Source organism: Pleurodeles waltl, chromosome 2_2 (assembly GCF_031143425.1).
Source record: "Pleurodeles waltl isolate 20211129_DDA chromosome 2_2, aPleWal1.hap1.20221129, whole genome shotgun sequence".
Lineage (NCBI taxonomy): Eukaryota > Metazoa > Chordata > Amphibia > Caudata > Salamandridae > Pleurodeles > Pleurodeles waltl.
This window is the reverse complement of record NC_090439.1, coordinates 149351290-149364639: the sequence shown is the minus strand read 5'-3', so window position 1 is coordinate 149364639 and position 13350 is coordinate 149351290. Positions and strand designations below refer to the sequence as shown.

Here is a 13350-nt window from a genome sequence, read left to right as displayed (position 1 = left end):
GAGGGTGCAATAGAGATCATCAAATGTATTGACTGTATGTAGAATATTCAAATTAGCTTGTATCAACCAATGAATTGAAATTCTAGGACAGAGTTTCATATGCACGAGACAGAAGATGTATACAGTCAATACAATAGCTGGAAAAGTGAGAAAGGCAAACTGATCCCAACATGCCTCCCTCTGCCTCCCCACATGCACATACTTTAACATACCTGCAAGCATTGCCATTCATTACTAACCAGCTATCAAGTGGAACATTGTAACTATGGCAACAGTTTAGCTCCATTAATGTTACAATGATGTAGTAGCATTTACAGAAATTTTACTGTTCTGATAGCAAATTCTCATGCTGTTCAAAAATGCTGTTTGCGGCTAATAACAGTGTGTAGGCAATGCGTCCTATTCAGAATAGGTGGACTCGTGATAAAAATGATGTTCGTTATAAACAAAAATAAAATCTGCTCATTAACATCTTAATGGGAGATTATTTTTTCCCAATCAGGGCAACCTGGCGCAGCACTTTCTCTGGTGAACGAAGCACAGTATCTTCTAATAAACACTGCAAGCATTCTGCACCTCCGAGAGAAGATATCATCCAGGTAATAAAAAGCCCATATCTCGAAAACACCAGAAGCGGAGTTCATACATTTGACATGTCGTTTGTCTCCACTGCTCACAAGCACGTATGTGATTTCAATCTTCTTCAGTCTACTTGAATGAGTTACACTCAGGTGAACTCCTGCTATTGCCACGGCGTTGCATTCATTGAGGTGTCCAGGATTTGTTTGTAATTGACTAAACATGACAAGAGTATTTGCTTTTTAAATTATTTCAGTAGCAAGTGGTGAGAAGTATTGTATGTTTAGGAAACAACACTGACGAGTAATATCTCTAAACTAAGTGCAGCATGTTAATACGGGGTGTGATATGGCCATGCATAATCACCACTAACATTGCAACTATATGATGTCTATGGTGCTGACGTCTAACTAACAGGTAGGTGTGCTGCACGTTTTCAGTGGTGTAAGTGACCAAAATTCTGGTAGACCGCAGCACAATTTATCCTGTGTAACCATCAGCCTTTCATATAGTTCAAGTCATGTTGCTGAGGTGTGATGTATGAATGTGTATCATTTATACTATATATGTTTTCACTGAAAAAACACAGTTACAACCAATTTTATGAATGTGGTTCAAATGTGTGAACCACTGATATTCACCACTTATGGCTAGGAATGCACAAAACACATACCACAACTGATGGAACGCACCCTGATTTTCTCTTGATATTTCATCAGTTGTTCTTGTGCCATTGGAAGATGAGCATATACATCATGGTGGTGGTGTGAGTTATGGTGTGTGTTTTTCTGTCACTAGTAATGTGCAAAATCACTATCAAATGTCACTGGTTTTGCACGTTTGAACCAAATCCATAGCGCAGATTTAAATGTTTTCAGCGAATTTCAAGAATGTATTATATTCAACTTTAGTTGCAATATTTGCTGTCCACAGCCTTCGGCCTCTTGCCGTGGTAGTTGGCCACTAATCAATATGGCGCAGGGTGTCAACCCGTGCTGTGCCAGGCGTTCAGCTAAGTTCAGCAAGGTTTAGCCTCAGGGCTTTGCAGTCAGGCAGACCCAGCTCCCAATGCTCCATATGTAGCCAAACTCCATTGCAGTCAGCCATTTGCAATGCGCACAGTGGGGTGATCATCATGCCTAACATTTGGAGAGGTCTAGAGCCAACCTGATGTGAACGGCTAACCCATGCTGCACACTGTCTTTGGTCTTGCACAGTGGGAGTAGGCCATTAGACCTTCAGCAAGATCTTTCACCCAGCTGCATCAGCTACGAGAGCACTGCGCACAACTGTTGGTGCTGCTTCCCAATTCAAGAAGCCAACCCTTGCTATGCGCATCCTTTGACTCCAAAGTTTTTCTACTCCTATTTTTATTGGAGATTTTCCCCTTATTTTCCTATTTTTATATTTTAGTGAAAATTCATAATGTAAATGAAGATTGTGATTTTGATTTAGTGGGGTGCCTTCTTTGCTGCTCACAAAGTTATGGCTGCAAGATTGCCTTTATCACAGTGAATTTGTTTCTTTCTTCTTGCACGGACCATTTTCCATGCCATCTAGGTTACCCCCAGCGCTCTGGTGTGTAAGAAATTGCCCCTCCATGGCTTAGAAAATCTTTTTTCACAGTTTGAAAATAAATTTATTTTTAAACCACAAATTAAACAAGCATTTGCAATGCAATGGGTCTCGCGTTTGCTTAACTTAGAGCTATTAGCAAACTCCTAGCCAGACTTTTCTTGCCACATAAACTGAAAATTATAAGTAAAACAGTTTCACATAAGTGAGCTGATGGCCGCTATGAGCATGAAGCAGACACACAAAGGGAAACAGAAGTTCGCCTGCAGTGAAACATAGCGGCGAAAGTGCAATTATCCATGTAACAGAGTTGATGTCATGCAAAGCGCTAGACTATTGCCCAGCGAGATTGTGCTGCCTATGGAATAAAGAGAAAAAGTAGTCCAGAAACCATACTGAAAACATGGAGCCTTGTATGTTTTCAGTAGTTGGCTGGTGTGCTCAAGGCGGGCTAAACACCGGAAAAGGCATGACATATGCATGCCTTTCACTAATGAAATCAAGCGATTTTTAAAAGGCAAGCCCACAAACAAAACAAACTGATGGGCATGACATTGGCGTGGTTAAAAGCCCACAGAGATTACACCAAGGACAGAGCGCTTTGTGCGCTCAACCCTAAAAAGAGGCAGGCAAGCCATTGAGTATGGAGCAAATAAGTGACAATAAAGGCAAAACATGTTAAGCAATAGATGGCATCTAAGCCCACTAATTCTTTGGTAAACCTATGATAGGCCCTTCGCAAGTAGGCAAGATGTACAAAACAGGTTTTCAAAGAGCCTGTTCACTCAAGAGCCTGTTTGTTTATGGTTTTTGTCCTTTTGGTGAAAGAAATACTGCATAGTATTGCCTATTTTGCGATAGCGCACTTAATGTCAGCAGTCCAGCTTCAGTCATGGAAAGAGCTAATTTTGTAACTGCTTTTGCTTATTTCACAGGTCGACCACAAAATATTTAAATTGACAGTATGATTGGTTAGTGGCACATCTTCAAAAAGCAAAACAAATGTTTAGACGCTGTCTTTATTTAAGAGTCAAAAAGAGCATCCAAGTAGAGATTATTTTTTCAGTACTAATCTTACAAACCTCAAGTTTAAGAAAGCATAACGGGCCATGGAATATCTGTTGAAATAGTTTGACTTGCTGTGTAGCCCTGAGTTAATTAAACGGGATGTGGCCGTCTGCACTGATGTGAAACATGTGATTTAGAAAGCATGATTCCACAAATGTTTTCAAATGGGCGGGAGTGTAGACGTAATGCAGAGAGTCTTGAAAGGAACCCCACTTGCGCGATTATCAGCAGCTGATAAATACAAACCTCAGAGGTCTTTTTCCAGCACCTAAATTGGTAGCGATTGTCTCCTCAGCCTAAGCACAGTCTGTGATCACGGTGGTCCTTCCGGTCTAAATCTCACTCATAGACACGTACACTGCTATCTGCAATGTGGGAAGGGACTAGACACACAACTCTGACAGATTCAACATGCTCAGTTCACTCTGAGTGATGATGGTTCTTCTGCTGCCTAGTGTGTTGTAGTGTGTCCTGTACGAAGGAAGGGACTTAATATGGGCCTGCCTCAACTACCAGGCGGGGGCTCAGGTGAAGTATTCGAGGTTGAGCGGGCACCGAATCTTAAAACATTCAGTAAACCTGAGACCCAAAGTCCATAATCTAATGCCAAACCAGGCTGTGCAAAAGAAAGGTACACTAGGCACAAGAAAGAGATTCCAGGAAAGGGCTGCGGGGGGAGGTGGGACCGGCCCAGATGGTATACGGGTCCATGTTTAGTTGGTCCACTCGGCTACTAACTTTCCTGTCCCTACTAATCAGTGTGTGATCTGATGGTATGTGTCCTGCCTGCCGGTTCCCATTCAGCGTTGGACGTTTCACTGCCTAACACACTCCACCACGGCATAAAACAGTGAGATGCCTGGTAAATCAGCAACAGAGTGGGAGGAAACATTTCCCCATAGAGGAGATCAGAGACGGGGGGACTCCCTGTAAATAAACCCACAAAGAAACAGGACTGAGGCAGGCTGCCGGAGGCCAGAATATCACGGCACTCCTCTTCTAACAGCACTGTGCCAATCATCACACTGCTATGTCCTAAACAGAGAGAGTAGAGTACGAGCGTCACAGCAAAAAAAAAACAATGCACTAGGAGTTACAGCTGTTCACAGTTGTAAACTCCCAATTGGATTTTTCTTGCACTAAAAGAAGAGACATTGCGCGATCACGCTGTTACAGTTCACACATAATAATACCTATAGGCAGAAATGCAATTATGAACGTAACCGGGAAAAGTACAATTAACTGTGTAACAGGGTCGATGATATGCGAAGCGCTCGACTTCTGCCCAGCAAGATTGCACTGCGAAAATAGAGAAAAAGTAGTCTACAAACCTGAAGATAACAGCGAGCCTCGCATGTTTTCTGTACTTGATCGCTGCGCTCGAGGAGGGCTCACCACCGGAAAAGGCATGACGTATGCATGCCTTCCACTAATCAAAGGAAGCGGATTCTAAGAGGCAAGCCAACTTGCCAATTGAAGACACTGACGTGAAGTCCACGGGGCTCTGAGCTCTTTTCTAATACCTAAAGCGTCTCGCTAGCGATACGCATGCGCGAGCGCATGCGACACAGGCTCGACCCTAAAAATGGTCTGGAAAATTCCTTCACCAGCCAATCACATTTGACAAACAATTCAAGTGTGAATAACAGGATTTTCGATTTTCTGGATTATAAAGTTACCCAGGAGCCAGTCAGATCTCATGGTACTCTGTTCCCACTTTTGAGTCACTTTTCCAAAACAGAGGACGGGCTGCCTTGTTCATTCATATCTTTTTTTTTTATTTCTCAGACTTGAAAATACTTTGTAAATCCCCAAGGGCAGAGATAAACAAAAGTGATAACCCGTTCAAGCCTATCCATCACATTTTTAAAGCATTTATATTTCTAAAACCACTGAATTAATTTACCACAAACCAATTAAAACATCCTTTCTGAATAGAGTTCTGTTTATATGTTCAGTGTGGTTTTAATCTTTTCAGCCTACTGGAGTTTCTTCCAATCTAATTTCCATGTTTTTTTTAAATGTTTCTCAGACATGAAAAATTTTCAAATACTCTCCCACATGTTGAAAGAAATCTCCAAGAACATATTCTCTTTGTTTCTCATTTAAAAACCTCTGTTTTCAGGGCTGTGTTTGAAAAAAATGCAGACCAGTAACTGTAAATAGTAATGCCTAAGCCTAATTACGCCCAAAGACTCGTGCTAACCTCCCCTTGAGATGCTAGGCCAAGAGCACGAGCAGTTGCAGGTTAAATTCATTACAGCATCCTCAGTTCGTTAAGAACTAAATTAGTAAGAATCATTATAATCATTTATGAAGTATTAAGTTTTAAAGATTGGTTTAATAAAACGACTACATTTTGGATAGCAAAGTATGAGCTGCAATAACCAGAACTACACAACACAGTAATATTAAAATAGTAATGATGAGAGTGAAGCACAAGAATAAGGCTGCTAGATTATTTTTCTCTCTAAGTTATATTTCGAGCACAGCATGTTAAGCTCTAAGCCTGCCTTTCAGGTTCCCCCGGGAGGACATCAACCCTCATTGTAGGAAAGTACCATCTTGCCTGGCATGTTACCCCCATATTTCACTGTATATATGTTGTTTTAGTGTATATGTCACTGGGACCCTGCCAGCCAGGGCCCCAGTGTTCATAAGTGTGCCCTGTATGTGTTCCCTGTGTGATGACTAACTGTCTCACTGAGGCTCTGCTAACCATAACCTCAGTGGTTATGCTCTCTCTGCTTTCTAAATTGTCACTAACAGGCTAGTGACCAATTTCACCAATTCACATTGGCATACTGGAACACCCTTATAATTCCCTAGTATATGGTACTGAGGTACCCAGGGTATTGGGGTTCCAGGAGATCCCTATGGGCTGCAGCATTTCATTTGCCACCCATAGGGAGCGTTGACAATTCTTACACAGGCCTGCCACTGCAGCCTGAGTGAAATAACGTCCATGTTATTTCACAGCCATTTACCACTGCACTTAAGTAACTTATAAGTCACCTATATGTCTAACCTTTACCTGGTAAAGGTTAGGTGCTAAGTTACTTAGTGTGTGGGCACCCTGGCACTAGCCAAGGTGCCCCCACATCGTTCAGGACAAATTCCCCGGACTTTGTGAGTGCGGGGACACCATTACACGTGTGCACTGTACATAGGTCACTACCTATGTACAGCATCACAATGGTAACTCCGAACATGGCCATGTAACATGTCTAAGATCATGGAATTGTCACCCCAATGCCATTCTGGCATTGGATATACAATTCCATGATCCCCCGAGTCTCTAGCACAGACCCAGGTATTGCCAAACTACCTTTCCTGGAGTTTCACTGCAGCTGCTGCTGCTGCAAACCCCTCAGACAGGTTTCTGCCCTCTTGGGGTCCAGCCAGCCCTGGCCCAGGAAGGCAGAACAAAGGACTTCCTCAGAGAGAGGGTGTTACACCCTCTCCCTTTGGAAAAAGGTGTCAGGGCTGGGGAGGAGTAGCCTCCCCCAGCCTCTGGAAATGCTTTGATGGGCACAGATTGTGCCCATCACTGCATAAGCCAGTCTACACTGGTTCAGGGATCCCCAGCCCTGCTCTGGCGTGAAACTGGACAAAGGAAAGGGGAGTGACCACTCCCCTGACCTGCACCTCCCAGGGGAGGTGCCCAGAGCTCCTCCAGTGTGCTCCAGACCTCTGCCATCTTGGAAACAGAGGTGCTGCTGGCACACTGGACTGCTCTGAGTGGCCAGTGCCAGCAGGTGACGTCAGAGACTCCTCCTGATAGGCTCTTACCTGTGTTGCTAGCCTATCCTCCTTCCTAGGTAGCCAAACCTCCTTTTCTGGCTATTTAGGGTCTCTGCTTTGGGGAATTCTTTAGATAACGAATGCAAAAGCTCATCAGAGTTCCTCTGCATCTCTCTCTTCACCTTCTGCCAAAGGATCAACCGCTGACTGCTCAGGACGCCTGCAAAACCGCAACAAAGTAGCAAAGATGACTACTGCAACCTTGTATCGCTGATACTGCCGCTTTCTCGCCTGTTTCCTGGTGGTGCATGCTCTGGGGGTAGCCTGCCTCCTCCTTGCACCAGGAGCTCTGAAGAAATCTCCTGTAGGATGACGGAATCCTCCCCCTGCAACCACAGGCAACAAAAGACTGCATCACCGGTCCTCTGGGTCCCCTCTCAGCACGACGAGCGTGGTCCCTGGAACTCAGCAACTCTGTCCAAGTGACTCCCACAGTCCAGTGACTCTTCAGTCCAAGTTTGGTGGAGGTAAGTCCTTGCCTTCCCATGCTAGACTGCATTGCTGGGTACCGCGTGATTTGCAGCTGCTCCGGCTCCTGTGCACTCTTCCAGGATTTTCTTTGTGCACAGCCCAGTCTGGGTCCCCGACACTCTACCCTGCAGTGCACAACCTCCTGAGTTGTCCTCTGGCGTCGTGGGACTCCCTTTTGTGTCTTAGGGTGAGCTCCGGTTCACTCCTCTTCCAAGTGCCTGTTCCGGTACTTCTACTGGTGCTGCCTGCTTCTGTGAGGGCTCCCTGACTTGCTGGGCGCCCCCTCTGTCTCCTCATCCAAGTGGCGACATCCTGGTCCCTCCTGCGCCACAGCAGCATCCAAAAACCCTGACCACGACCCTTGCACCTAGCAAGGCTTGTTTGCGGTCTTTCTGCGTGGGAACACCTCTGCAAGCTTTTTCACGACGTGGGACATCCATCCTCCAAAGGGGAAGTTCCTAGTCCTCTTCGTTCTTGCAGAATCCACAGCTTCTACCATCCGGTGGCAGCTTCTTTGCACCCTCAGCTGGCATTTCCTGGGCATCTGCCCAATCTCGACTTTGTTGCGACTCTTGGACTTGGTCCCCTTGTTCCACAGGTACTCTCGTCCAGAAATCCACTTTGGTTGCATAGCTGGTGTTGGTCTTCCTTGCAGAATTCCCCTATCACGACTTCTGTGCTCTCTGGGGAATATAGGTGCACTTTACACCCACTTTTCAGGGTCTTGGGGTGGGCTATTTTTCTAACCCTCACTGTTTTCTTACATTCCCAGCGACCCTCTACAAGCTCACATAGGTTTGGGGTCCATTCGCGGTTCGCATTCCACTTTTGGAGTATATGGTTTGTGTTGCCCCTATACCTATGTGCTCCTATTGCAATCTACTGTAACTTTACATTGCTTGCATTACTCCCTTTTGCTATTACTGCATATTTTTGGTATTGTGTACATATATCTTGTGTATATTTGCTATCCTCATACTGAGGGTACTCTCTAAGATACTTTTGGCATACTGTCATAAAAATAAAGTACCTTTATTTTTAGTATATCTGTGTATTGTGTTTTCTTATGATATTGTGCATATGACACCAGTGGTATAGTAGGAGATTTGCATGTCTCCTAGTTCAGCCTAAGCTGCTCTGCTATAGCTACCTTCTATCAGCCTAAGCTGCTAGAAACACCTATTCTACACTAATAAGGGATAACTAGATCTGGTACAGAGTGTAAGTACCCCTTGGTACCCACTACAAGCCAGGCCTGCCTCCTACATTGGTCGTGCAGCGATGGGATAAGTACTTGCAACTACTTACCACTTTGTCATATTGTACTTTTCATAGGAGAAAAATATACAAAACAAGTTCAGTGTATGTAGACCTAACCAAAAAGTTTTGCTTTTCTTCTCTTACACTATCTGCTAAGTGCTGAAAAGTACCTCTAAACTTTCAAAAAGTTTCTAAAAAGTTGAAAAAGTTTTTTTCTGTTTTTTCTTTCTTTTATCTGTCCCTAAACCTTTCTCTATCATGTCTGATGTAGGACCTTTTTCTTGATCTGGTCAGCTCAGCTTATGACCACCTTAACTGGAAGGGTTTGTGGAGTCTCTGCATTGATAGAGGTTTAGGGGTAGGGAAGAATCCCTCTAGAGAATTGTTATCTAACATGCTTATTGAGAATGATAAGGCCTTAGCTGGCACATCCATTGAGAAGTTAGGAGATGGTTCACACTCAGGGGCACCCCCAGTGAGAGTGTTAGATGGTGACCTTCCCAACCTGCCCCTTAGCAGACTACCTAGCATAGCTGGACATATACACTAAAACAACATATATACAGTGAAATATGGGGGTAACATGCCAGGCAAGATGGTACTTTCCTACACAACCCCCCCCAAACGAAGGAGACTTCATTTTCTAAGTGGAAATATCTGGAGAGTCCATCTGCATTGGAGTGGGTACTCCCAGGTCTATGTTCCACTGTATAGTTCATTCCCTGTAGAGATATGGACCACCTCAACAATTTAGGGTTTTCACCTTTCATTTGTTTTAGCCAAAGTAGAGGTTTGTGGTCTGTCTGAACAATGAAGTGAGTGCCAAACAGGTATGGCCTCAACTTCTTCAGTGCCCAGACCACAGCAAAGGCCCCCCTCTCTATGGCAGACCAACGCTTTTCTCTAGGGGTCAACCTCCTGCTGGTAAACGCAACAGGTTGATCCTGGCCCTCAGAATTGAGTTGTGATAAGACTGCCACTACCCCTAATTCAGATGCATCAGTTTGAACAATGAATTTCTTGGGGTAACATGGGCTTTTTAGGATAGGTGCAGTGCACATGGCCTGTTTCAGCTCCTCAAAAGCTTTCTGACAGCTAGCTGTCCACAATACCTTTTTAGGCATTTTCTTGGAGGTGAGGTCATTAAGTGGGGCTGCAATGGAGCCATAGTTCTTAATGAACCTCCTGTAATACCCAGTGAGGCCTAAGAAGGCTCTCACCTGGGTCTGAGTTGTAGGGGGATCCCAATCCATGATAGTTTGGATTTTCCCCTGAAGTGGTGCAATCTGTTCTCCACCTACAAGGTGTCCCAGATAAACCACTTTCCCCTGCCCTATCTGGCACTTTGAAGCCTTGATAGTGAGGCCTGCCTTTTGCAGGGCCTCCAAAACTTTCCACAGGTGGACCATGTGATCATCCCAGGTGGAGCTAAAGACAGCTATATCATCTAGATATGCTGTACTGAAAGCCTCCAACCCTTGCAGGACTGTATTCACCAACCTCTGAAAAGTGGCAGGTGCATTTTTCAAACCAAAGGGCATTACTGTGAATTGGTAGTGCCCTCCAATAGTCGAAAATGTGTTTTTTGCTTTAGCATCCTCTGATAACTTGATCTGCCAATACCCTGCAGTCAAATCAAAGGTGCTTAGATACTTGGCAGATGCCAGTGTATCTATGAGCTCATCTGCCCTGGGTATAGGGTGAGCATCAGTTTTAGTTACCTGGTTGAGACCTCTGTAATTACACAAAACCTAATCTCTCTTTTCCCATCTTTTGAGTGAGTCTTTGGTATAAGCACCACAGGAGAGTCCCATGGGCTTTCAGAGTGTTCAACCACTCTCAGTTCAAGCATTTTCTGAACCTCTTGTTTTATGCAGTCTCTGACATGGTCAGGCTGCCTATAGATCTTACTTTTGACAGGCATGCTGTCTCCAGTATCTATAGTGTGCTCACACCAAGAAGTGGTACCTGACATAGTACAAAAGAGTTCAGAAAACTGACCCAGGAGATTTATGCAGTTGTCTTTCTGCTCAGCAGTAAGACAGTCTGCCAAAACTACACCTTCCACTAGAGCATCTTGTTATGTGGAAGAGAAGAGATCAGGGAGAGGGTCACTCTCTTCTTCCTGTCCTTCATCTGTTGCCATGAGCAGGGTGAGATCAGCCCTTTCATAGTAGGGTTTTAGGCGATTGACATGGAGCACCCTAAGGGGGCTCCTGGCAGTGCCCAAGTCAACTAAATAGGTGACTTCTCCCTTCTTTTCAACAATGATGTGGGGGCCACTCCATTTGTCTTGGAGTGCTCTTGGGGCCACAGGCTCCAAGACCCACACCTTCTGTCCTGGTTGGTACTGAATCAAAACAGCCTTCTGGTCATGCCATTGCTTTTGGAGCTCTTGGCTGGCCTGAAGGTTTTTACTGGCCTTTTTTTAATGTACTCAGCCATTCTGTATCTTCGGCCAAGTACATAGTCCACTATGTCTTGCTTAGGAGCTTTTAAAGGTTGTTCCCAACCCTCCTTTACAAGTGTTAGAGGACCTCTTACCGGGTGCCCAAATAGGAGTTCAAAGGGGCTGAAGCCCACTCCTTTCTGAGGTACCTCCCTGTAAGCAAAAAGGAGGCAAGGTAACAGGACATCCCATCTCCTCCTGAGGTTTTCAGGGAGTCCCATTATCATTCCTTTGAGAGTTTTATTAAACCTCTCTACCAGTCCATTTGTTTGTGGATGATAAGGTGTGGTGAATTTGTATGTTACACCACATTCCTTCCATATGGCCTTCAAGAATGCAGACATAAAGTTGCTACCCCTGTCTGATACAACCTCTTTTGGGAAACACACCCTGGAAAAGATTCCCAGGAGGGCTTTTGCCACTGCAGGTACTGTAGTGGTCCTTAGAGGAATTGCTTCAGGATATCTTGTGGCATGGTCTACTACCACCAAGATAAACCTATTGCCTGAAGCAGTAGGAGGGTCAAGTGGACCAAGTATGTCAACCCCTACCCTTTCAAAGGGAACCCCAACCACAGGCAGTGGAATAAGGGGAGCCTTTGGTGTGCCATCAGTCTTGCCACTGGCTTGGCAGGTCACACAGGACTTACAAAAGTCTTTTGTGTCCTCTGACATTCTAGGCCAATGAAACAGGGGGACAAGCCTTTCCAATGTTTTAATTTGCCCTAAATGTCCAGCCAAGGGAATGTCGTGTGCCAGAGTTAGGAGGAACTCTCTGTATTGCAGGGGAATGACCAATCTCCTGGCTGCTCCAGGTTTTGGGTCCCTTGCCTCTGTATACAAGAGGTTGTCCTCCCCGTAAACTCTATGTGAGTCACTGACATCCCCATTTTGCTGTTTGACAGCTTGCTGTCTTAGACCCTCTAATGTGGGACAGGTTTGCTGTGCCACACTCAGCTCCTCCCTGGCAGGCCCCCCTCCACCCAAAAGCTCAGCAGTGTCTGCTTCCAGCTCCTGTGGTGAAGGTTCTGCACAGGGGGGAAATTTTTCTTCCTCAGTAGTTGAATCATCTGTAGAGGGAGGGATAGTGGGTAGGGATTTACCCTTACTAACCCTAGCTTTAGGGAGCACTTGGTCCATTGTTCCAGGATCCAAGTCACCCTGTCCTTTTTGCTTTTTGGCCTGAGCCCCGGTTAAAGCAAAAATATGCCCAGGAATGCCCAGCATTGCTGCATGAGCCTCCAACTCCAATTCTGCCCAAGCTGATGTCTCTAAATCATTCCCTAGTAGACAGTCTACAGGTAAATCTGAGGCAACCACAACTTTCTTTGGACCAGTAACGCCCCCCCCAGTTGAGATTCACAACAGCCATGGGGTGGCTAAGAGTGTTGTTATTAGCGTCTGTCACTTGGTACTGGTAACCAAGTAGGTGTTGTTCAGGGTGTACCAGTTTCTCTATTACCATGATAACACTGGCACCTGTGTCCCTGTAGGCCTGAACCTCAACACCATTTATTAGGGGGAGTTGCTTGTACTTATCCATATTAAGGGGACAAGCAACCAAGGTGGCCAAATCAATGGCACCTTCAGAGACTAACACAGCCTCTGTGGTCTCCCTAACAAGACCAACCCCAACTAAATTACCAAAAGTGAGCCCAGCTACTCCCTTGGATTGGCTATTAGTAGGTTTGCTCCCACCACCACTGCTATTACTAGGGGCACTAGGTGTATCAGTAGGGGTTGTGGTAGTGGGAGTCTTGGTGCTTTTCTTTGGACAACCGGCATCAGTTGTCCAATGGCCTTTTACTTTACATAAATAGCACCATGGTTTCTTTATTTGATTAGAAGAGGATTTGGACCCACCACCCCCACCAGAGTGTTTTTGTGGGCCTGATGAAGACTCATTTTTAGATTTGTCCCCACCCTTGTCTGAAGACTTACAATCCTTCTTCTTGCCATCCTTGTCACCCCCTGTATGAACTTTTCTGTTCACTCTTGTTCTGACCCATTTGTCTGCCTTCTTTCCCAATTCTTGGGGAGAGGTCAGATCTGAGTCCACTAGATATTGGTGTAACAAATCAGACACACAGTTATTTAGAATATGCTCTCTCAGGATTAGATTGTACAGGCTTTCATAGTCAGAAA

The 13350-nt window shown here is 45.0% G+C and overlaps 1 protein-coding gene across 2 annotated transcripts in view; it reads left to right on the top strand.

The window, feature by feature from the left end:
* Nucleotides 1-13350, top strand: part of MOCOS (molybdenum cofactor sulfurase) — a 2173869-nt gene that overhangs the window by 1991364 nt on the left and 169155 nt on the right. For both annotated transcript variants that reach the window (XM_069219520.1, XM_069219521.1), the window contains one exon: nt 503-599. In XM_069219520.1, coding sequence (XP_069075621.1) covers nt 503-599 — 97 coding nt within the window. The remainder of the gene's footprint in view (nt 1-502; nt 600-13350) is intronic.